At 40.2% G+C, this 26,930-nt stretch overlaps 1 protein-coding gene across 3 annotated transcripts; it reads left to right on the forward strand.

Annotated features, from left to right (window-relative positions):
* Positions 1 to 3,812: 3,812 nt before the first annotated feature.
* Positions 3,813 to 26,614, forward strand: LOC131248958 (pathogenesis-related protein PR-4-like). 3 transcript variants are annotated; one of them, XR_009172564.1, is made up of 2 exons: positions 3,813 to 3,871; positions 26,318 to 26,614. XR_009172564.1 is itself a non-coding variant. In XM_058249486.1 (2 exons), exons 1-2 carry the CDS (start codon positions 24,531 to 24,533, stop codon positions 26,480 to 26,482), a joined length of 435 nt encoding a protein of 144 aa, XP_058105469.1. In that variant the 3' UTR covers positions 26,483 to 26,614. The 3 variants fall into 3 exon arrangements, 1 of the variants encoding a protein (XP_058105469.1); XR_009172563.1 differs by lacking the exon at positions 26,318 to 26,614 and adding an exon at positions 4,758 to 5,033; XM_058249486.1 differs by lacking the exon at positions 3,813 to 3,871 and adding an exon at positions 24,531 to 24,800.
* The last annotated feature ends 316 nt before the right edge of the window (positions 26,615 to 26,930 follow it).

Below are 26,930 nucleotides of genomic sequence, written 5' to 3' on the forward strand. Positions count from 1 at the left end.
CTAAAAAAATGAAAAGTGTACAAAAGTAAAAATGGCAATCAGAAACATTTAAAACTAGCATTTTGATGGCCAGACCCATTTCAAAAAAAAAGCATAATAGCTCACATAGCCAAGGTGTCAGGCCCATATCCTAGACCGTATCGTTCCGTAAGCTCTCGCGGTCCTCCCGGTCGAATTTCGGCGACCTGCAATGCATAGATAGCATTTACGCGCGTCCTTGAGTGTCATCCTGTAATTTCGAGTCGGCTTGACCTAAGATCTATGTCATTGTGACCGCATCGTCGCTGCAATTCCAACGCCGTGTCTTGTGTGCCGATCTGACGGGTAGATCAAAAGATGTACCATTTACAATATTTGAGCCCTTGATGATGTGGGGTCCACTTTAAGGGGTGCACACGTTTCCCTAGGTGGACCCACCCTAGGAGCACCATTTTCTATAAGAGTTTTAGTTAACTCTCCCTTACAAGTCATTATGAAGTTCTCTTCCCAATGCTCTTACAACTCATTATTACTCTCTTACAACCCATCCTTTCACTCTCTCTCATCTCTCTACTCTCTCTCTTTTTCTTCATTTCTCTCCCCTAGCAAGGGAGGAGCTAAAAACGTCCATGAGAGCTCTCCATTTTCAACCCTTTGCAAGCTCTCTACCCCTAAATCCAACCCTCCAAAATCAATCCCAACCATTGAATCTTGTTCCCTTGGAGCTCTAGATCACATTGGTAGAAGAAGAAATCCAAGCTCTAAAGTAGGTGCTTCTCTCTCTCTCTCTCTCTCTCTCTCTCTCTCTCTCTCTCTCTCTCTCTCTCTTTCATTTTTGTGTGATGTGTGGCCCACTCGGATGGACCCCACCTTGATGTGTGCCTTATCCAAACCGTCCAAATCATATGGACCATACCCCTTTGGTGATAGGAAAACACAAATATTAAATTGATCCAAGTCAAGTGGGCCACGTCCACGTGGGACCCACCAGCCGTGGTCCCCACACGTGGGACCCATTTTGATGAAATGTATCGTTGGCCTAAAGCGTGAGTAGGTAGTGGGTTCTACTCACTGCAACAAAAAAAAAATCATTCCTTTAGCCTTTTTGGGTGGGCCACTCATGCAAGCCCCACCTTGATATATAAGTTTAATCAATGCCATCCATTCCGTTCCCCATTTCATTTTAAGCGTTGAGTCAAAAAATGAGATTAAGTCGATTATCTGGCGGGCCATAGCATAGAAAACAGTGTTTTCTACCATAGAAACCCACCCTGATGTTTCTATGCATTAAAAATACCTCGAATATTAGGCTCATTTAGCTTGTCATGAGCCATGGAATTCAGTAGATGGAGTGGATTGTCTTGATATGGGCCCCACCTGTGAAAAACTATAAAAAAAAAAAACAAACAAAATTTATATAACTAAGGGGCCTGTTGCTAACGTCCAGTGTCCAGGACGCTGCAGGTCCTGCTGCTTGTAAAACGGGCAGGGCTGTGGGCCCCACTACATGCCCCACTGTGATGTGTGATGAACATCGACACCGTGCATTTGATTAGCCCCCTTTAGGCATGGAGATATCCCAAAAATCAGCCGCACCTGGAACTCATGTGGGCTACGTCACAAGAAACAGTGGGGTGTAGCTATCAGTGAAGTGAACTGATGCTGGAGTGTACTATCCAGCTAACTCCTTTTTCATTTTCTTTTATTTTTTCTTAATTTTAAATATATTATACCATAGGTGGGTCACGTCTATGTGGGACCCACCATGATACTTGTATTGTATCTATACCGCCCAGCGTCCAATGACGCTAGACATCAGCTGTGTAGGTGGACTGACAGTGGGGTGTACTCGCCAACAACAAAAAATATATATAAAAAAAAATAAAAATAAAAATATCACATAGTACGAGGGGGTGTGGCCTTACCCGCCCAAGGGTAGGGGGCATTACTAGGCTGAGTTTGACCAGCTCGTAAATGAGTCCGCTATCGATGTGCCGAATAGGTATTGGTAGACTATTAGCCAGGCGGATAATGAGGTTTCTTACATTCACTTGGACTATGCTGCTGGGAGAGAGATAGTGCCATTTGGAGTGTACTAAACCCCGGTGATGATCCCAAAGATGAACTGTACTGATATGTGGATTTAGTGAGCAGGAGTCGCATACTCATTCATGCATTCATTCATTCACTATCCACTCGGGTTGGTGGCGCGCAGCTATTTGTTACGTGTGCCTTCGCAATGGCTAGGATTTCGGTTGGGGCGCGCGACTAACCTGAGATCAGGAGTTTACCACATTGAGTCTGACTATCCAAATTTAGGTATGGGACTAGTTTGGATAAAAGTCCAATGTGATGGACCCCCATAGCCTGTGATACTATGTACTACCATCCCGACTTCACACTCCAGCATGGTCATTCCATTCGCACTGCATATTGCATTACATCCACGGCATACGGCATTTTGGGTTACTGTGCTTTTGCATTTAGATACAGCTGACAGCATTCATGAACTCATCAGGAATTGTATATTGCATCCTCAGCATATGATATTTGACTCTTCATGACTCTTCCTTTACATAGTTGATCTATATTGCATACTCTGATATTGTATAACTCATGGACTTGTCAGTAATTTTTGCTTACTCTGATATCGTATGATTTATGAACTTGTTAATATTTCCACTTACTCTGATTACTTTGATATTGCTTACTTGGCACTTACCTTGTGCACACACTTTCACCATCCACTAAGCTTTCTATAAGCTTATGCACGATAGATGCGTGCAGGTGGTGGTAGGTAATAGCAGCGTTGAGCTTGGAGCATGCAGCGGTCTTCTGGAGCTTGATTTGTTCCCTTTTAGCATTGTACTCAAATGATTATATTAGTGGATATGTGATGATGATGTTGCCTTTGTGATTCGGGTAATCTTGTGGTTATGCTTATTACGAGATAAATGTGTGTTGGAAAATTCTCCTTGTAGGATCCCAAGATCGAAATCTGGCATATGTACGTTGGGAACTGAGAATGGGGTACTACGGAGGCTGTCAGCACCGGATTCGGCGATTGAAAATTTTATGAACCCAGTTTCTGAGTTTGGGGCGTGACACAAGGACATGAGCATAAAGGAGATGAACCAATCTTTGAGAGCAAACCCCCAAAAATCCCCCAATAAAAAACTCAATGTGACATTGTAATGAAAGGAACAAGGGATCACAACATGCAAAAAAGTAAAATCCCCAATTTCTATCATAAATCCGTAGTCGAACCAACATACAGGAAACAAAACCTGTTTGATGTCACAGGGACGAAGACGACCACCATCTCATAAATTAATAGGTATTTGTAGACATACCTGTTCGTGCCAAGAATTTCACTCCCGCCAACTCAAGCGGCCATATCCACCTGAAAATAACCATATTATCGCTTCGTACGACTGGATAAGAGAAATGCCATGGGATGGATTTGGGGATGGTAGCGAGGGATGGTGGCGTATCCAAGAGGGATTTCACAATCCCTCAGCTCGAAGACTACTTCGCTCGAAATATCAGTCGTCCCCTGAGATATATGCATGCCTAAACAGACGAACGGACCAAGCAGATGAGATATTAAGATCCCATCCCTCCTAATCCCGCTCAATTTGCCCGGTCAAACAGGCCCTTGGCTTTCTCCCGCTGTCAGTGGTCCCACCATCTTCTAGACACAAACACGTCGTTATCCGAGTCTCAGGGCAGGGCATATCCTTGGTTTTCAACAGAAATTAGTGGTAATTTTGGTAATTCACAATCGAATCTCACTTATAAATACGAGCTCCGTTTGGCTAACTTCATATCAAAAGCCTTCTGCGGCCCTGTGGGGCCCAGGGGTCAGGCCTCCTGCGGACGGTGCTTGTGGGTAAGATCATATGTGCTTTGTTAATAATAACCATTGAATATCAAGGAGTTAATCCATTCATAAGGATAATGTGATCAGAAAGTGGGGCTCACCATCATCCTCACACTTGATATGAGTCGTGGGACCCACTGTGCACGTGGATAGGATCCGACGTGCGGGTTGCGTGCAGCATCATTTAGTCCCATTCATGCAACGAAGCCTCACACATGTGAAAATCCTGGCCGTTTGTGTGGCTTATCATGAAAGTTAAAGCAGGTCCATTCATCAGGTCAGGCAAAGCTGTATGAGGCGAATGGATGGTTAACCAATGGTCCAGATTCAATGAACACATGTGACCTGCCTGATGAGTTGGCCCGACCTGATTATTTGGGTCAGGGCATGTTTGTGGAGCTATGGTCCCGATGGATAGCTCAGATCTCACACTTATATACCAAGTACATCAAAATGCCCCCTCTCAGTGTGAAAAGATACAAACATTTGAATTCAAACTTATGTCCCAACAGTACGGATGGAGGGCACGGTAACGACAATACCCGAGATCATTTTTTTAACGGTCGACTTACCACCTACGGAATTTGTGTATGATATCCAGCCGTTGATTGTAATCAAACCATGCAATAGACTATCTAACTTTGGTTGTATGATAATAACGGTGAGTCCACCTGTTTGACGGTTTAGATGTGATAGGCGCATCACAGATAAAAGTAAATGGGCCTGCAGTTTTCAAAATAAGGGACCTAGATATTAAATAGGCCTTGATTTCAGGCCCCAAGTCAACCTACCAACTTATAAATCTGGCCAAACTAACCCATGGTGGCCAAGCCCAGCTGATTGTGGGCCCCAACGTGTACAATAAAAGGCTAACTTAGTTGTTGATGCTACGCAGGTAACAAACACAAGGACAGGGGCCCAGGCGACGGCAAGGATCGTGGACCAATGTAGCAATGGAGGGCTGGATTTAGATAAGGGCGTCTTCGATCAGATCGACACCAATGGGAATGGTTTTAATCAAGGCCACGGCCACGTGATTGTCAACTACCAGTTCGTTAACTGTTAAGTCATTGGCTGTGATGACTGATTACGCAAACATCCACGTGCCTTCAACTACTATCCTATAGCTGATTGTATAAATAATGATGTTTTATTATCAATAAATGGATCGATATCTTTTAAGTGATCATGGTTTGATCATAAAATAAAGTATCATTTTGGAAAAGAAATGAAAGGATGGTCTATTTTCTTTCTTATCTCTATGTGGGGCCCACATCCTTTGTCAATTTAGCAATAAGATTTGCATTATGGTTCGTAGTCAAATCAATTTGGGCCCACCAGGACAGAGAAATCAGGCTGGTCCATTCATCTAGTGGCCACACACAAGAAAAGACTAGACAGAAAGATATCAATGGCATATACTTAAAAGAGTATAGGCTCACCAGCTGAGCTTGCAGACTCAGGCTTGTTCACGGGGACTGGTCATGATGGATGGCCACGATCACACGTACCACAAATCATATTTCATGTCTCCCATGACACCCAATAAGCGCACGTGCTAAAAAATTCATATCTATTAGGGGACCCTGGGCCCAACATATCTCTGTCGCTACTTAAGATCCAGCATCTGTCGCCGCTCACTATGGGCCACAGGCTATGTGGTCTGATGATCAATACCGTCCACGCTTTAGAATCTACACCATAATGTCCATCATAGAAAACAAACACTGAATGTATGATGGTGGATTCAGAAAAATTAAAAGAAAATTACAACGTCTTTGCATTTAACTTTCAAAATCAAATGATTGGGTCATCAACTAAAGAGTAATTATAGGATATTAGCTTATTTATGATAGTGATAATAATATGAATGGATTATCTTAATATTTGAGCCCCATTGGATGGTGATACACCCTAGATGGTATATCGCGGCACAGGTAAAAGGAACCGTGCAGGAATATGGCTTGACTTCTTCTTCTCCTTTTTGTTTTTTTCTTCCACCCCTGATGGGATCGATACCAAGACTTCTAAGTGTTCAAACGAGGTATCTCCCAGTTGAGCTATGGATCTAGGTCTGGAATATGGCTTGACTTGGACTGAAGACTTCGACCAGATATCCATCGGCCGAAAAAGGAGACTGATTCCTTGGTATTTTATTCTCAACCGTCTGACCATGACGCCCACGCATATGGATACCTGTGGTTGGAAGCTATGTGGGGCTATTCCGTGAGGTATCTATTCTGTCCATCAGTTTCTCAAGTTCATAGTCATATCCAAAAATCAGATGAGCTACAGGGTAATAAAAAGTGAGAATAGAAACGTTCTACATTAAAACCTTCCAGAGCCTATTATAATGTTTAAATTCCATCCAAACTTTTTTGAAAGGTAAAATGTATTAAAATTAGGAATAATCAAACATAAAATGGTGGACTTTGATTACAACTAAAGATTATCATTATTGGATAATAACTATGGATCACTGCTACCTGATTTTCACTACTCCATGGATAAAATTAAGTTGTGATAAAGAAAGTTAATTTGATTAGTTTAATTAGATTGGTGTGAGACGATTTGCTTTGTTAAATCCTTCGGCTATTTATAGATCTCCCTTATGGCTATCTCTCAAATGTTTCTTCTTTTATTTAGTGGTTATGACAATTGATACGTCACCACATTGGTCTTCCAGTTCCTTCTCTCTTATTAACACTTGTCCCTCTAACCGTTCTTTCCGCTTTACCAACTTCCGCCCTTGAGCTTCTTGACTGTGCCACATCATTAGATGATGTGTATCATTCAAATCAGCGCTAGTTATCATTCCGTGAAAAGCGCTCTAAATATCTATAAAGATCTTACACATGCTATACATCTCCCATGCAATAACATATGTTCCTTTCCAATTGATCATCTCTAGATCAATTAGAAATAGGGTACAACATTACCCCCAACGTCGCTTTGCCTTTGGGCAAAAAGATGAAAGTGACAGTGCCCACTAATCAATCTAATAATTGCAATTAGTCAATCTTTCACTTGTTAATTCCATATTGATTCTGCTCGACCGAGATGAAAACTGAATGATGGTTTTTCTCCTTCCTTTTCTATGGCCGTCATTATGACATATTGAACACCATCATGTCGGACGAGGAGTCATGTAGATGTACACACACACACACACACACACACACACACACACATGCATTCAAAATCGATCCTGATATGTCGCAATGCTTCCAATTCTTACTCTTCTTCTTCCTTGTCTGAGAACCTTCAATTGCTACCATGGCTGCTTCCACATCTTCTGCTCCAGCTTATTATTAGGAGATTTCATGAGAGAAGTGGATACTTTCCCTTCCAACATGGTGTTTAATTACATCATTTTCAATATTTCAGTTGAACTAGATAGATCATATCTTACCCTTGGACCAACTTTTCATCCTAAAGGCATTCATGAACAAATTCAATCCACAGACTCATTCTTCTCCTTGGCTATCGTGGTAAAAAGCTTCTTCTTCAGTCCGACGCTCTTTCGAACCTTGCTAATGCTTTCAAGACCTCAAGATCCTGGTTGGGACCCATGAAAGGATGGTCAAAATGGTTCGACCATATATTCAGTCAACATGGCGATAAATGGAACCAAGCTAATATCTATGAATGTATAAGCCTATCCTTGCACGAGAATATACACAACAACACGTCCCTCATGATGGCTACTTTAACATTTTATAAGTGATTGACCAATACTTTCCATTTTGGATGTTATCCCATGAGCCCTACAATCATGGATATTTACTCTCCACGCATCTTCTGTTCGGAGATTCAGTTTATCCTAACTTCGCCCAGGATGAGGAGCACTACTTCAACCTCCTAAACAAGAATGGGTGAGCTCATTTTACTTTCATATCTACTCATTGCAAATCTCATGACATCGTTGATGACCAAGAGCATACATCATTCCTATTGATATGGATTTTCCGTTACTTGCTTTTGTGAATAGTGTCCCAAATCACCATAGAGTATATTCATCTGGCCGAGGCACTAGCTAAAGGACGACAGCTAGCACTTGCGCCATTTGTCAACCAATAGTTTTTACCACAGTGAAGGACCTCTCTAGCTTCTCTAGATGTAGTTGTATGAATTCTTCCTCTCCACTCTTATAAATCATATTCCCCCTCTAGAGTCGTTTACTTTTTTTTATCATAAAAACATATTTTACCTTAGAGTCACCCATTCATTCATAGATAATATGAAATTCTTCTAAGCCATTAACATCGATAAGCCCAATGGTTCTTTTTGCCTATTTCGCAATAAAGATTTCGATCCGGCTTGGTTCACGGAAGAATATGAAACAGACAATGTATAAATGGTTAAGCTCCGAGACAAGGCTTGAGAGAGCTACCTTCTCTTTAGAGATCTGCCTTACGGAGGGACATGAAGACAGGGATTAACGTTAAGGTAGGGGTCGAGCAGTACTCGCCCAATCTTATAGCTTGCCAATTCAGCCTTACTCAATACATCCCTTATCCATTCAATCACAGGATTGATAATCAACCTCCCTACAAGGGTACGCTTATAGATTCAGTCAAAAATTTTCAAACACTTGACAACAATTTTGATGTAATGTGCACAACTTTCAATCCTCCTATCTTTTCGAGCTATCCTCATAAGATGCGCACTTACAATGAATGATGGATGATTTATTATAACCAGTTGGTTACCGAATCCACCAAGTTTATCATCGCTTGACTCTTTCCTTCTACGACAAGGATAGAGAGACCTACAGTTGAGAAGAATAAATCAACGAGCGGGGAAATAAAAAGAAGACTAAGTCGAAGCAGACTATGTCCCTAAGTTAAAGAACAATGCGGTCAAGAAAAATTGTATCGGCCACTCCAACCACCTCTCCTTCAATTATAATAAAGGTGTTCGATCCAACAATTCCCAAGCCAAAGTGCCAAAAGGTGTTGGTTGCAAACCTTATTAGGAAAATGGTAGATCTTGGACCTCTTCTAGGTCCTGTCTCAAAACATCATGTTCCCTTCTGTAGCTGAGGTTGTCTCTACCTTTGAAATATATTTCAAAACAAAGTATTGACCAGGACTCTCACCCTTAGATTATTCATGGAAAATAAAAGAAGCTCATAAGAGACATGAGGAAACTCATTTTAATCAAGCTTGAAATAACCGGTAGAAAGAAATGGAGCGTTTGAACAATCCCAACCTTCCTTTCGACCATTATTGACACATTTTCGGTCTAATCCACCATCTTTTCCTACTTTTACTCGGCCTCTGGCAATAACTATCGATGATCCTACTAAAATTCAACCAATGATCGACCGATATCTACAATTGTTGCTCATTCTGACTTAGATTAATGTTTTTCTTTTTCATTTTCTTTTTTTTCTTTTTTTTTCCCATCTTCTTCATCTTTTCTGACGTTTCATCAAAATTACCGTCAAGTGTTTGAAAAAATTTGGTATTAAAGAATTTCAATCCTCCCATATATGCTGTGACAAGAGAACTGTCGACCACTAAAAAATAGTTAGTCCTTGCAACAACTCCACAACCTCAACTAAAATTACCAGCCATTATTGTTGTTGAACAAGTAGACCTAGAACTCCCATGATGGAACCTGATGCAACTGATTCTGAGGCAACATCAAGTGATATCCCTCAACCTAATAATCAAGTTCAAGAAGATGTGGACATCTTTCCATTAACAGAACCTTTTCGTATTTCCATCAATTCTGAGGCTCTGTCGACACTGACAATCAAGATGATGACTGAAAATGTGAGCTATCAATGTCCTAAAGGGGAGGTGAATAGGACAATGCCAAATAATCGAAATAAAAGTGGAATATATAAAGAATACAAAATTTCAATCGCCCAAGTATTAAAACCTTGATTTCAAATAATCCATAAGATAACCTTTACCTAAAATATTAAGTGAGACAACCTCATTTCACAAATATCTTTAAAATCAATCTTTTAAACTAGTAAGAGAAGATAAAATAAATACAACATTCACCACAAGAATGAAATAAATAACATTCACCACAAAAAATAATAAAGCATTCACCACAGTACATGATGAGTTATAGTGGTTCGGTGCTTAAAACAACCACACTAACTCCACTCCCCTCATAACTAACACTCCCCAGTGGAGTCACCATTCTGTGGACGCCTCCCCCCACATGTGCACAAGAGCGTGCCGGTGCCCTCACTTTGTTTGCTTTGGTATTGATTTTGTTACTGTGGGTAAAATGTACTATTGACTCGAGTGTGAAAATGCACCTAATTCGGAGTTGTCACTAGCCAAATGAAGCATAAAAATCTACTGCCAGCTAGGAACCGTAGAATCGCTTAGGAATCGGGGAATCTCATGATTTCCTAACTCAAGTGACTCCCATAGTTGGTCTGCGATTGTAGATTCTGAGTAAGGGCCTCGGTAATGGAAAAAGGAATGGACTAAGTATCCTTTTTTGCTCGCACAATGTGTGGTCTCTACTTCACAAGATTTACAATTATTGGGGATTTAATGGAGTTTCAAAATTTTTATATTTAGTAGTGCTTCACATAATCCATAAGGGCTAGGTAGGCGGAAATAAGAAAAAGTTATCTTGCCTTTCATCACTGAGCCAAGTGGCCCCGGGTAGGCAAATAAAGTAAAAATGTAATGAATAAAATAAAAATGTTAACTAGCCCTGCTTCATAGGATTTAAGATCTTAGGTAAGCAAATAAAGTGAAAAATAGAATATGGAGAATAATACAGAATGAGATAGAAGAAAATATGGATATGCTTAATCAACTGAAATGTATGGAGTGGAATGCAAATTAAATAGAGATTGATGAATTCTTAGCTTCTTTTTTTTTCTTTTTTCTTTTTTCTTTTTTTTTTTTTACTTCTTTGATAAATGTTTTTGTCTCTTATATTGGGCAGCATGTCAGCATGTTAGAAATGTTTTATGCACTTTGGGCAGTACTTATAAGAGAACTTCAACCCTCAGACCCTCCATGTATTTTTCTATATCTCTTTCTACATTCTATTTTTAATCTATCTCACTCTCTATTTCTTTCTCCTTTCCTTTCTCTTTGTCTCTTCATGTCTCTGTTTTAATATCTATGTGTGTATCTCCCATCCTTCTGTGTCTCAGACACCTTATATAGACGTTGGCATCCATTGCCGATGACTCACTACATCGGGCATTGTTATGGCTGCTCGCCTTCACTGCATTGTGTGTTTTGTTCACTCCCCAAGTATAGGGTTGTGATGTAGTAATAAACTCCGTAAGACCGAGGTCGAATCCACAGGGACTGATACCTATCCGTTATCTGAAACCAAGTAGAACTAGAACTAGACTAAGATGTGTTCTAAACCAAATAGAGTTTAAGGAATAATTGTGAAATAATTATCTAAAACTTTAAGGAATTTAAAGGAAAGAAACTAGGGATTCAGAGGATCCACTTGTAGGGATCAGGGAGATCTTTTGCCTGCATCAAGAATCATGGAAATCAAACTGAACCTACTTGATCTAGTCTTCACAAGATGAAAGGTATATGAATTAGAATGGATTCCATCATCTAACCATGCCCAGGAGACAAAGCAAACAATAGGATTAAACTAATTACCAACCAATCAATAATGTATGAAGATTAGGAAGGGTATCGCCATCCGACCATGCCCATGAGACGATGGTGAACAACAGGGCTTCCTGACGTCATAAACATTAAAAGGGGAAAAGAAATATTCAAAGCAGCAGACCCATTGTAATTTCAGTCACAACAGACCATTAAAGACTAAGAAAAATATTCCTTTAATAATCAACTAAAATCAACATCAGTTCAGTCTAAACAAAAGGCACAAGCAAAAAGGTCCCCCATCACGCTGCAAGCTTCACCTCTTAGCCCTAGCTAAGAGGTTCAGCCCAACATGAATAGTCTGGATCCAAAACAAATACAATAGAAAGAAAAGAATAGAAAAAAGAGAAAAAACAAAAATTACTTTCCTAGCTCCCTATCGAACATCCCACGTTGAAGCCTTCCAAAACGAGCCCTCCTGTTGCCTCTCTCTCTCTATCTGACGTCTCCTATTCAAGCATGACCTCTTCTCCACGTTTGGAACTCTTTTTATAGCTTTTGGAATGGTGGAAATCGGATTTGGGAAGCTATCGCACGCGCAGCGAAAGCCTTTTCGCAGCCAAGTTCGGGGCTTCATAACTCTCGCGTTCCTTGCATTATTTCTGTAAAATCAGCGTCTCTTGAAAGTGTTTTGGCTGGCCTACACGATGGATGGTTCAGATCTACCATATGATCAAAGATGGTGGGCCACAACTGCCTGGAAAGTCCGATTTTGCGGACGTGCGTAGCCTTTCGCACGTCTGGCGCTGACGTGATCGGTGGGCCCCACAAAGGTATTTTCTGAAAAATTCACCCCATCCATTGGATTCAGAACGAAATTTCGATCAAGAATGGGTGGTTTTGAACGTCCATTGACGCGGCCCAGAGAAGAAATCACCCCAAAAATCGTTTTGAACGTCGCAGGACCGCCTGTTTGTGGCCTTTGTATCGCGCACATGTGCATGCATGGGTGTAAAATCTCAGCAAGGTTTTGTAGTAGTCGAGGCCCTCTACACGATGGACGGTTTGGATTTCCTAATAGGACAATGTGTGGGGCCCACTAGCGTCCGCAAAAACGAAAACCGTCCGTCCGCCTCGCCACGTGAAACAGCTACTGCCGTATTTGGGAAGGAGATGCGGGTCAGCGCTGCTGACCCACCTTACACGGTACGGTGCGCAGCTGCACGTGTAACCTCATTATACACGCGCTGTATATACGGGGCCCATTGTGATAGTCTATTAAAATCCAAACCATCCATTTGTTTCCTCATCTTATTTAAACCGCCGAGACCAAAGTTGAGACAGTTCCAGATATCAGGTGGGCCCAGAATCAATGGTTTATGGGCTGATCTGTCAGTTGGGGCACTTCCATAGTGATCTGAGGGCTGAAATTTGATATGTACGGTTAATTTATGGCCCTCAGGCCATGTATAAAGTTTTGAGCCAATTAGATGGCGGGAACTATGTGATCTTGCATTTTTCACCAATTTCGGGCCTCTTTAACGTGGATGGCTTGATTTTCTCGGATCCCTGGTGTGTAATTCCATCGATCTTGGTCCCCTGGAGTCCGTCCCTTGCCTTGGGTGTCCTCAAAGCGTTAAATCCATGGTTTAAGCACCCTTTTTCAGTTCATGCTTGTAAATACACTCTGCATCACAAACACGATTAAATCAGGCTATTAAACGATATCATGCTTGTAAATCCATGCAATAACTAGGTCTGATATGCAATATTTGACCCTCAACACAACCCCCAACTAGCATTTTGCTAGTCCCGAGCAAAATATATGAAAAGTAAATTGAGAATTACAAAACACTTTCTATAAACTCAAGTGATTTTTTTTGTAGAATAATCCAGATATGAGAATTCCCAGATTCATGAATGTTGGATATTACTCTCTCCTAGACTCAAGCGCACGGTAAACTTTATAATCAAGTTCAAAGTATTATTCCATTAATTAGAAAAATTCTAATCATTGAGATCTATGAGCGTACAGTGTAATCTCAGCTTATCATCATTAAAATTCACTTCTCTATTTCAGGATATCACTGGTAACCAATAAGAAGATTCATGATAACCAAAACTTACCTCATAGATCATCTTTTCATTCCTTCAGCTTTTGATTTTTCCATTAAAAGTAACGCCAAGGAGGGGAATCAAATCCTCACCTACAGGGAGCAAACCTATGATGAAGACTGTACACCTAAATTTTTTTTTTCACATATCATTCATAGGGAATTAAATCTACACCTATAGGGAGCAACCCTATGGTGAAAACCATTCGCCTGATCTTTCTAATTTCTCAGGTTGGTTCCTTTCATGCTTAATGATCACCAAATTACAATTCAATATCGAACTGAAACCTTAATGTGCAAGCGAGATGTGACCTGTGAATCCATGACTCAATCAATGTTTACAACTTTTAATAATGGATTAACAATTCAAACTTAGCTGTGAAATTCAATAGATAATTGAATCCAAGAGTCATAAAGTACCAACATCACGCATCTTGAAATTCTAAGTGCCCTAGGTGGCCGTCAAAATCACTTCGAATTCATCAGAAATCCTGAAAAATTAAAAAAAATTTCACAACTTTTGCTCAAGACCAAGAAACACTGATTAGGAAACCTAATCTCCCAACCAAAAATCTACATTGTCCTCAATGTAAAAGATATGAGCGTGCAATGCACTTAGGACACGAAAAGTGAATATAAAGTGATGGGAAGATAGTACCTGGCTGATGAATCGAGAGATACTTTCCAAGAGATCGCAGCATGGGTGTCGGTCAGCACGAGAGAGAAAGTAACATAAAAATAATAAAAATAAAACCCTACCTGTATTACTTTCGCAGGTTCTCTCGATTGCATTTAGCATATGCAACAAGCCTTTAAACCCCTAAGTTACCCCTAGTGGACGAGTTGTAGTCTCGTGAGGGTTTGCAGTAATGTTACCCACAAACATTGAACTAACTAATGATAAAAACGAAATGAAATGAAGAGCTGGGTTGCCTCCCAGGAGCGCTAAGTTTACCGTCTTCAGCCAGACAAATAAAGCAACTACCCTAGTCCTATGAAAGCAGGGAAAAACTACTCGATCATGTCGCAAGGTTCTTCTTCCGGCCAGTATCGTGATAAGTTTCTCAGTAAGTTTCTCAACAGGATCATCCAAAAGCCCTTTTTGCAATAGGCTTGGATGCCCTGGAGCTTGACTTTCCAGAGAAACTTATGTACCTCATTAAAATTTTACTATTGATTCGCTTAAGGTATCCAAAGTATATATGATTCACCTGTGTCAGAAAAAGTTACAAAGTTAGTATCCCGTGATGAATCAGAGACTACAGGTAGATCAAATTGAGAAAAATTTTCAGAAAATGGTGTAGTCTCAACACATTCCGAAGTAGCAAACTTCAGTTCAATTTTCAGCTCCTCCTCCCCTAATGGTAAACATTCAAGGTCTGTGGAAGAAGGGGCTTCAGAGTAAGGGTTCACTCGGTCAGTGATGACTACCGAGATGTCGTCTTGCAAGGCATTCACTATGTCTCTTATCATGGGATCATTTAAATCTGCAAAGTGTGCCAAACAATCATCAAAAGAGTTGGGCCATTCAGCTGAGGGTGACTCATTTTCCACATTAAAGCTTGTGATGATCTGCCCAAGGAATCCATTGTCTTTAAAGGTAAACGGAAGTGTGCTCTCTTGCTCCAGCCCTACACAGATAGATTGAAAATCAATAGGGGAAGCATCGATGTGATTACTTTGTTCATTGAAACTACTCAATTGAGGTGTTAAATTGTCAAACGTGTATAGCTCAGATGGTGGCCTCAACTTAGTGGTTTCAATTTCCAAGGTCGTAGCGAGCAACTCGTCCTTCTCCCGAATCACATCATCATTTAATTCAGAGGAGTGGTCCAAACATGTTTCACAAGAGTTAGAAGGGTCGATTGTAAGGGGCTCATCCTCCACCTTAAAATCAGACATGTCAGGTGAGGGGAGTGGCTCATTATGACCGACCACTTCATGTACATCTTGATCATTGACCTGAACCAAACTTGAGATTGATTCTTGGGGACTTTGGGCTGTATATTCATGATCATCATCCCAATAAGCATCATTGTCTAATTCCTTGCAGTACACACTTGGGATGGGGTTGCTCTCCTCACATTCTACACCTAAGTTCGGTTGAGGTTTGAAAAAACTAACCTCTACGTCATCATTGAGATCATGTGTGTCATGTGAGGAAAGTGTGTCATCATCACTGTATTTGAAAGATACCCACGCATCTTGACCATTCCTTTGAACAGTCATTGAGATCAACTCATCGGGAAATTGAAGCATATGCTCATTGATAGAATCCAACTCCTCATTTGTAATTCCAGAGTTCTTCCAAAGCGAGTTAGGATCACTTTTCTCGCATTGTATTTCTGGAATGAATTGTGGTTGAGATAACCGAGCCTCCTCTATCTTATCAAGGCGTGAATTAAGCGCTTCCAACGATTTTTTCAATTCCGTGAGATAGGCCAGGCTACGCTGAACTGAATCCTCTTGGATTGTTTCTGGTTGGATATCAATGGTAGGGTATCCAAGAGGATAATCATTATAACATATAGTTGGTTCATCTTCCAAATTTTGATGTTTCCCCTGGTAATAGTCATACTGATCATACATGGGAGAATATGATGGTTGATAATAATCCTCGTTTCCATAATTTCGATCATATACGGCCCTATTAACAAATGGAACATAACGTTTTAGTCAGTTATCAATGTCTGTTCTTGATGGAGAAAAATCTTGAGGTATATGTTGAATTCCACAACCCTCAGGCATTCCCCAATATCTCTTATCCATCTCGGCATATGCATGTACCCACGCTTCCATGGTAGAACCCTAACTCTGAGTCTAATCTTAGAAGAAAGAAAAATCCTGCAGCAATACATAAAATAAGAGGAGAAGTTAGAAAGATGTTACCAGACTAGAGATTCTTATATTAAGATCCTGCAAAAGAAAACAACAGAAATTAGTTTCTAAATTTAAAAATTCTAAAGTAATGTTAGTTTTTAAACAAAAAGTCTACAAGTAGGAAATTTCTAAAAATAAATTAGGAAACAAAGTTAGATTCTAAAAGAGTTAGAATTAGAAAGTTAATAAAAATAGAAAGTTAGTTTCTAAAAAGGAAAGTTCCAGAATTAGAAAATTTCTAAAAATAAAGGAAAGATGAGTTAGTTTCTAAAATTAGAAAGAAACTCTAAAAAAAAAGGAAATAACTAACCAAGTTTCTAAAAACAAAAGAGGAAAGTTTCTAAAAATAAACTATTTCTAATAAAATAAAATAAAATAAAATAGGAAAATACTAGAATTAGAAAATTTCTAAAATTCAAACCCTAATTCAAAAAATAGAAAAAGTAGAGGAATTAGAAAAGGATTACCAGTTTAGAAGTTATTTTAGGATCCTACAAAACAGGAAAATAGGTTAGTTTCTAAAAATAAAATAATAGTTTCTAAAAATAAAATAAAAAAAACCTTTAACCTAAAGTTAGTAAAATCCTAATCCTAACCTAATTCTAAAACTAATTAATTTCAGAAAAACGTAACCATCAGTCCCCGGCAACAGCGCCAAAAACTTGTTCACTCCCCAAGTATAGGGTTGTGATGTAGTAATAAACTCGGTAAGACTGAGGTCGAATCCACAGGGACTGATACCTATACGTTATCTGAAACTAAGTAGAACTAGAACTAGACTAAGATGTGTTCTAAACCAAATAGAGTTTAAGGAATAATTGTGGAATAATTATCTAAAAATTTAAGGAATTTAAAGGAAAGAAACTAGGGATTCAGAGGATCCACTTGTAGGGATCAGGGAGATCTTTTGCCTGCATCAAGAATCATGGAAATCAAACTGAACCTACTTGATCTAGTCTTCACAAGATGAAAGGTATATGAATTAGAATGGATTCCATCATCTAACCATGCCCAGGAGACAAAGCAAACAATAGGATTAAACTAATTACCAACCAATCAATAATGTATGAAGATTAGGAAGGGTATCGCCATCCGACCATGCCCATGAGACGATGGTGAACAACAGGGCTTCCTGACGTCATAAACATTAAAAGGGGAAAAGAAATATTCAAAGCCATTGCAGACCCATTGTAATTTCAGTCACAACAGACCATTAAAGACTAAGAAAAATATTCCTTTAATAATCAACTAAAATCAACATCAGTTCAGTCTAAACAAAAGGCACAAGCAAAAAGGTCCCCCATCACGCTGCAAGCTTCACCTCTTAGCCCTAGCTAAGAGGTTCAGCCCAACATGAATGGGCTGGATCCAAAACAAATACAATAGAAAGAAAAGAATAGAAAAAAGAGAAAAAACAAAAATTACTTTCCTAGCTCCCTATCGAACATCCCACGTTGAAGCCTTCCAAAACGAGCCCTCCTGTTGCCTCTCTCTCTCTATCTGACGTCTCCTATTCAAGCATGACCTCTTCTCCACGTTTAGAACTCTTTTTATAGCTTTTGGAATGGTGGAAATCGGATTTGGGAAGCTATCGCACGCGCAGCGAAAGCCTTTTCGCAGCCAAGTTCGGGGCTTCATAACTCTCGCGTTCCTTGCATTATTTCTGTAAAATCAGCGTCTTTTGAAAGTGTTTTGGCTGGCCTACACGATGGACGGTTCAGATCTACCATATGATCAAAGATGGTGGGCCACAACTGCCTGGAAAGTCCGATTTCACGGACGTGCGTAGCCTTTCGCACGTCCGGCGCTGACGTGATCGGTGGGCCCCACAGAGGTATTTTCTGAAAAATCCACCCCGTCCATTGGATTCAGAACGAAATTTCGGTCAAGAATGGGTGGTTTTGAACGTCCGTTGACGCGACCCAGAGAAGAAATCACCCCAAAAATCATTTTGAACGTCGCAGGACTGCCTGTTTGTGGCCTTTGTATCGCGCACATGTGCATGCATGGGTGTAAAATCTCAGCAAGGTTTTGTAGTAGTCGAGGCCCACTACACGATGGACGGTTTGGATTTCCTACTAGGACAATGTGTGGGGCCCACTAGCGTCCGCAAAAACGGACACCGTCCGTCCGTCTCGCCGCGTGAAACGGCTACTGCCGTATTTGGGAAGGAGATGCGGGTCAGCGCTGCTGACCCGCCTTACACGGTACGGTGCGCAGCTGCACGTGTAACCTCATTGTACACGCGCTGTATATACGGGGCCCATTGTGATATTCTATCAAAATCCAAACCATCCATTTGTTTCCTCATCTTATTTAAACCGCCGAGACCAAAGATGAGACAATTCCAGATATCAGGTGGGCCCAGAATCAATGGTTTATGGGCTGATCTGTCAGTTGGGGCACTTCCATAGTGATCCGAGGGCTGAAATTTGATATGTACGGTTAATTTATGGCCCTCAGGCCATGTATAAAGTTTTGAGCCAATCAGATGGCGGGAACTATGTGATCTTGCATTTTTCACCAATTTCGGGCCTCTTTAACGTGGATGGCTTGATTTCCTCGAATCCCTGGTGTGTAATTCCATCGATCTTGGTCCCCTGGAGTCCGTCCCTTGCCTTGGGTGTCCTCAGAGCGTTAAATCCATGGTTTAAGCACCCTTTTTCAGTTCATGCTTGTAAATACACTCTGCATCACAAACACGATTAAATCAGGCTATTAAACAGTATCATGCTTGTAAATCCATACAATAACTGGGTCTGATATGCAATATTTGACCCTCAACATGTTTATATATATATATATATATATATATATATATATATATATATATATATGTATGTATGTATAAAGGTAATAATTAAGTTATATTGTGTGTGTGTGTGTGTGTGTGTGTGTGTATTACGTATATATAAAAACATAATTATTACTTTTTATTTTTTATACCAAATGTTCAAATGCTTATATCTTCTTCATTATTTGTTTGTTTTTTGTAATTTTTATCTAGAAAGATACTTAGATAAGCTTTCTAATAAGACTAGAATCACTTCAATCTGACCTCGTTTGACATGCCGAAAATACATTCATCCAATATATGAAATCGATTGTTTGTAATTTGAACAATGGTCTGCTTTCAATGATCTTCGGATCATTAGAAATGTCGTCTGACAAGATTTTCATTACAAATGAAATCATTTTAATTGGATCCCATTTGACTAGTCTAAAGCATGACCAAAATTTTTCCAATGTTAGTCGCTTGGCAATGCATGGTTTTAATAAACTGCCAGATCTTCCACATCATAACTTGAATTGGAGAAAACTTAAGTTTGTTAAGAAGATCATTTGACCACCTTTTCATTAAATTATAAATCATTCTGATTGGTTAGAATTCGCCTCTAATAATACCATGGCCATTTTGTATACAATGACGACTATACTTTCCTTGATTTTGAATATATGACCTCTCATGCCTCAACACAATGTTATTTGGAAAGACTAAGTGGTATAGAGAGTGATTTATGGGTAGAGCTGGGCAAAACAAACTCAATCCGGTGGATCCAACCCGATTCAACCCAATCAGAACCGAACCAACGGTCTGGATCGGTGCAGATCAGGTCGAAATCTTTTCGGGTCGAGTTCGGATTGGCCCTGATTCGACCCGACCCGACCCGACCTGAAAACCCAATCCGAATGGATCCAAACCGATCCGATCCTACCCAATCTAAAGTAGTTCTTATTGATACTTCTACTTTTTCCTAGGGTATGGTCTGCTTGAGCTTTGGATATGCATCAATTTAGGGTTCAACCACTAAAATAATATGCAAAAATGAATGGACGGTGTGGATAAACCACATGCATTCAAGGTGGGCCCCAACAGAGTTTACTGTGTATAATAAGAAGAGGATTTACTGGTGTACAGCACACAGCTATGTAGCTGGCTATAAGCGCCTAGTTGTAGGTACGTGTTATGCTAAGATGAGCATTGACTCTCCTCGAGCTGCGAGTTATAGGAACGGTTCAAAGGAGATCAAAGTTATATGGCCCCACAGTAATGTATTTATTATATCTACACCATTCATATATATATTTAAAGATCATTTTAGAGTATTATCTAAAAAAAATGGATCATATCAAAAGATCATCTGGACCACACCACAAATAACAACAAAGAATGATTTTCACCTTTAAACAATTCGTAAGGCCCACCATAACATTTATATTCCATCCAATCTGTTCATAAGGTCACAAAGACTTAAATTAAGAGGAAAAACAAATTGAAATCGATCCAAAACCTCTGTCAGACTGTAACCCCAAAAAGGGTTTCAATGATAGACGTTCAATCCCCACTGCTTTTTTCAGTGTGGCCCACTTGATAGTTAGATCTATCTTATTTTTCGTCTCAAGCCTTAAAACAAGCTCGCCAAATGGATGGACAATTTTGATATAACACATACACCGAGATCAGACCAACCTAACTTGCTAACATCAATACATTATACACCACCAATAGCACGTCACAGCTGTATGCCGTTCACATCACGTAAATAACTGTAAGCACCTCGAGCTCCGAGTTATATGAACGGCTCAAACGAGATCAACATGAGCCCCACAATGTTGTATTTATTATATCCATACCGTTTATCCATTTTTCATGATCATTTTAAAGCATTTGGAAAAAAATGAATCATATCTAAAGCTTAAATGGACCACACCGAAAATAATAGCGAGGATAATGATTTTCACCGTTAAAAAATTCAATCAGGATCGTACTCAATTCCAGCATTTAACATCTTTCTTGGTACTCGACTTGCCTCTTGATTTATCTTGGGCCTTCCCGCCCTTCTTGTTCTTTCCTCTCCCCCGTTCCTGTGTCACAAGGGCCTCTTGCTGAGTAGACCCCTGAGACTTCTTCCATGTCTCCTCATTGAAGAGACAACTGGTTACTTGTTCTATGGATACCTTTCTGTCTAGCGCGGAGTTACTCAGAGACACCACCAATGTCTCTCAACTGTCAGGCAATGAACTAAGCAATAACAAAGCCTGCAATTCATCGTCCAGGACCATCTTCATAGCAGAGAGTTGGTTCATTATATTGCTGACCCCATTCATGTGCTCGGCCACAGAACCACTATCTTTGAACTTGAGATTCACAAGTCACCTTATCAGAAAAATCTTATTACTAGCTATCTTCATTTCATATAGCCCTTTCAATTTCAGCCATAGGCTAGCTGCTGAGGTCTCCGTAGACATATGGTGGAATATGGAATCGTCCAACCATTGTCTAATAAACCCCACCGTCTTCCAGTCCATCTTCTTCCAATCATCATCTGTTATATCCTTTGACTTTGCTGATATGCCTTGAATTAGAGAATACAGGTCCTTGCAATAAAGCTATTCCTCCATCTTAGCCTTCCATATGGTCCAATTAGAACCATTGAGGCTGATCATCCATGATGAGCCACCTTCCATAATTCAAAAACTGATCCCACTCCGTTCAATGAACTTAGCTCTGATATTACTTTGTTGGGGGCCTTACACAAAACCTTAGGATCTAACCTCCCAAAACAAATAAGAATTATGGGATAATAAAGTAATGAAATAAATCAAAGTATAAACCACACGACACTAGGAAATTTTAAGTGGAAAACTCTTAAGGAGGTAAAAACTACGGGACTTTGTCCAAATCAACAATCCACTATGAAGCAGAATGTTACAACCGATCACAAGCATACACCGCTTGGATCAAACCTTCTTCACTTACGCAGAAGTGAATAAACAATAAGATAACAAAAGAGAAAACGGAGAGATCTCACCGATCACGAGGACGTAGAAGCGCTGAGACATGCACTGCGAAGTAGATCACCTCTACGAGCAGAATCTCCCTTGCACGAGCTTCCTCTCTCTCTCTCTCTCTCACCTTTAATAGCCCTGAGCCCTCTTGGAGTACCTTGAGGAAACCTTAGAATACCTTGGAATATATCCCAATCCCGTATACACCCCTTTATATAGAGAATAGAAAGAGGTAGAATCAAAATAGAAAACAAATTCCGTAGAATCTACGTTTCCACAATCGCATCTGCGTAACTCTTCAATAATATCGAAGGTCCTTCGATGATATTGAAACAGGACCAAAAACTGTCCAGCGACCAGGGGTGAAAAATTTCGACAATTATCGATGATATCGAAGCTAGTTTGATTTCATCGAACGCAGCAATAAAGAGAAAATCTCCATCAAATCTCCCATTTTGAAATAACTGAAATACGGCCTTACCAAGCATTCTATAGCCAGATTTATAATAGGATTCTTTTTCTCTATAAATCTTTTATACACATGCTAGCTACGATGCCTCATTAAACGACACGGCCATGTGGCATGTAACGTTTCACTCTCCTAAAATCATATATATAGTTATGTGCCACTGTATTAATAATAGAATTCATATTGTCGAATAAAGATTAGCAAAAAAAATTACTTCGATTGCAAGTACGATTCTACTCTGTATCTAATGCATAGTGACATGTGGTGATTTCTTATTAGTCTACATCGGTGTACTAAGAATGAGTGTAAACAGGCCACACCATCAGAGATTGGCTCCACAGAATTTCCTCATCCCATTGGGACTAAACATATGAACAGATTGGATGCTATACAAATATCAGTGGGCCAAAAGGGTTTCAACCGTGGCCTTTTCTATTGCCACTTTTTCCTTGTTTGGCCCACTTGAGTTTACAACCGCTTTTTCTTTTTTCTTTTTTTAATTTACAAATCAGTTAGTACTATTGGGAGACAATACATGGTGCATCTCTGCTCTGACATATATCAAGCATGGCATAGAAATCTGCCTGATGGGATGGGATGGGATGATCCTAAGCACTAGATTGGAACTAGGGCCTAAGCATATTGCTAAGATTTTCCAAGGAAACACTGTGAAATTATCATTTTCACGGTGGTTTTTGGGTTAAACAAATGGAGTAAAAAAAAAAAAAAAAAACATCATTACAGTCAAATGACAGTGATGTGGCCACACAATTATAAAAGTAATTATTTTCAATTATTTACGGTAGTATTTGGAAAACCAGACCATCCACAGAGGTACTTTGGACAGATGAATGGTCGTTTTTTACAACTATGGGCGGCTACTTGGGTATTTGGATAAAGGCGTATTTGATATGCGGCTGCATCTTTACACAGTATACACCCATTTTCTATTCTGACTCGTGGGATTTATTGTTTGATAATCCAAACCAATATTCTGTTGGGATCGGCAGTGGATTGATATTTTTGTGAAAATCTTTTTGATTGAATAATCTTAACCATTCGATTTTTGGCTAAGAAATGGATGGTTAAGAAGAGAAATAAATATTATTCCAAAGGTCTGAATATTGGTCGCTATGCCAGCGATCTTTCAATATAAGAGGCTTTTAAAGTATAGTTCATCTAGAGTGGGGCTCAACAGATCAATGGTCTGGATTACTAGACCAATGGTCCCATTTGTAATAATTAAGAACCAAATCACATATCAAATCAAACAATTGGCATTGGTCCCAATTCAAGAGACCAAATCAAACTGATTACCGTCTTTCTAATTTTACACTCCATTAACTGCTAGGTCAGCAATTTCGACTGTTCAGATTTCTGTAAAACTATGCCATTTGCACAGTAAAAAGTCACCACCATTTATTCTAAAAAGTCCTTATCTATCATAGGAATCTAACCACTCAGATTGGTCTTTTTTTTTTTTGAACCATTGGTTTCTCTCTCTACATATATGTCCCACTTGATAACTAGGCAAAGCTGATCTTTGAGGCCAGTAAACGATCCAATCGGCCATCCAAGCAAGCGTTCTAGATCTGACATGCCAATGATACGTCAGACGAATGGCGTCTCTCATCCAGCAGCCTTACCATTTGGCTTTCTCATTTTACCAGCCGTCGGTCGTGTCAGCATCTTGACAAAAACCATGTCATTACCCGAATTTGAAGGCATGGCAAACTAGTGGTTGTCCACAGAAATTAAGGGTACTTTTGGTAATTCACAACTGAACCTCGATTATAAATAAGAGCTTCATTTGGCCAACTTCAAATCAGAAAAATTAAAGACGTATGGATTCCCTAAAGCTTTGCCAGGCACTTTTACTGTGCATTGTAGCAGCGGCCCAGGCGCAGAGCGCATCTAACGTGCGCGCGACGTATCATCTCTACAATCCGTCGCAGATCGGGTGGGACTTAATCAGGATCCCTGCTTACTGCGCCACGTGGGACGCGAACAAGCCCCTCGAGTGGCGCCGCAAGTACGGGTGGACAGCCTTCTGCGGGCCTGTGGGCCCCAGGGGCCAGGCCTCCTGCGGACGATGCCTGCTGCTAAGATCATTTGTGCTTTATTAATGATAACCGTAGAACTGAATATCTAAGTTAGTGTATGAACATAAACCACGGTTGCATCGTAATCGACTGGTGATCAGAACGTGGGCTCACCACCATCCTTGCACTTGGTTGGAGTTTTGGGACCCACTTTGTACGTGGATAGGATCCAACGTGCGGGTTAAGTGCAGCTTCATTTAGTCCCATACATGTGACGAAGCCTCACACATGTGAAAATCCTGGCCATTTGTGTGGCTTACCATCCATTCATCAAGTGAGGCAGAGTTGTATGAGGCGAATGGATGGTTAGAAAAGCAACCAATGGTCCAGATTTAATGAACAATATGACCTGCCTGATGAGTTGTCCCCACCTGATTATTTGGGTCAGGTCTTGTCTGTGGAGGGATGTTCCTGATGAATGGCCCAGATCTCACACCTGTGTACCATGTTCATCAAAATGCGGAAACGGATTGGCTACTCCCCCTGCCACCATCTTCGTGGCTGATGGTCGGTGCTCTGTGGGCCCCACCATGATGTATGTGTTTGTTCCATTCCGTTCATCCATTTTTACGTATCATTTTATGGCTTGATCCAAAAAAATGAGAGGGATATAAATCTCAGATGGGCCACACCACATGAAAACAATAGTGATTGGATATCCACCATTAAAATCCTCCTAAGGTCCACTATACTGTTTATTTGACATCCAATTTGACATCCAATCTGTTGATTGGGTCATACAGACCCAGATGAAGAGAAAAATCAAAGATCATCTTGATCCAAAACTTTTATGGCCCCCAAAAAGTTTTTTAATGGTCAAAATTCATTCAACACTGTTTCCTGTAATGTGGTTCACTTGAGATTGGGATATACCTCGTTTTTGTCCTTACACCATAAAATGACTTATAAAAATATATGGACGGCATGGATGAAACACATACATCATGGTGGGGCCCACATAGCACCGACCATCAGCCATTGGCTGGTGTCAGGGGGAGTAGCCAATCCGTTTCCCAAAATGCCCCCTCTCAGTGTGAAAAAAGGCAAGCAGTTGAATTCAGACGGATACCCAAGCACTACGGATGGAAGGCACAATGACGAAAATACTCATGATCATTTTTTAACGGTCCACTCATCGGTGTGGACCAACGGAGTTTGTGTATGACATCCAGCCATTGATTGTAATCAAACTACAGTGTTTGATTGTAATCAACCTTATTTTCTATGATATTAGCCCACTCGATCATTTGGTCGGATTATCTTTTGGTTGTACGATAATCATGGTGGGTCCACCTATTTGACGGTTTAGATGTGATAGGCGCATCACAGATAAAAGTAAATGGGCTTACAGTTTTCAAAATAAGGGACCTAGATATTAAATGGACCTTGATTTCAAGGCCCCAAGCCAATCTATCAACTTAAAAATCTGCCCAAACTAACCCATGGTGGCCTAGCCCAGCTGATTGCAGGCCCCAACATGGAGGCAAAGACGGATGTAAAAGGCTAACTCAGTGGTTGATGCCATGCAGGTAACGAACACAAGGACCGGTGCAAAGGTGACAGCTAGGATTGTGGACCAATGTAGCAACGGAGGGCTGGATTTAGATAAGGCCGTCTTCGATCAGATCGACACCGATAGGAATGGTTATAATCAAGGCTACATGATCGTCAACTACCAGTTCGTTAGCTGTTAAGTCATCAACTGCGATGACTGATTACGCATACATCCACATGCCTTCAAGTGCCATCTTATAGCTGATTGTAGAAATAAGGATGTTTTATTATCAATAAGCAGATCGATATCGGACCGTTGATCATCCCAATAATTATGGTCTGATTTTAAAAAAATAATAAAGTATCATTTTTGAAAAGAAATGAAAAGCTGATCTATTTTCTTTCTTATCCCTATGTGGAGCCCACATGCTTTGTCAATTTAGTGATGAGATTTGCATTGTGGTTTTATTTGGGCCCACTGAGAGCCAAAAACACAGGCCCTGATGAATAGCCGAGATCACATGTACTACAAATTATATTTTAGTCTCCCATGCCACCCAATATACATGCATGTCACAAATGTGAGACCCCTATCTGAAAGACTATTCGGACACTTAATTTCCGGTATCGACACACTTTAGATAGGCC

The sequence above is a fragment of the Magnolia sinica genome, chromosome 6, assembly GCF_029962835.1.
Source record: "Magnolia sinica isolate HGM2019 chromosome 6, MsV1, whole genome shotgun sequence".
Lineage (NCBI taxonomy): Eukaryota > Viridiplantae > Streptophyta > Magnoliopsida > Magnoliales > Magnoliaceae > Magnolia > Magnolia sinica.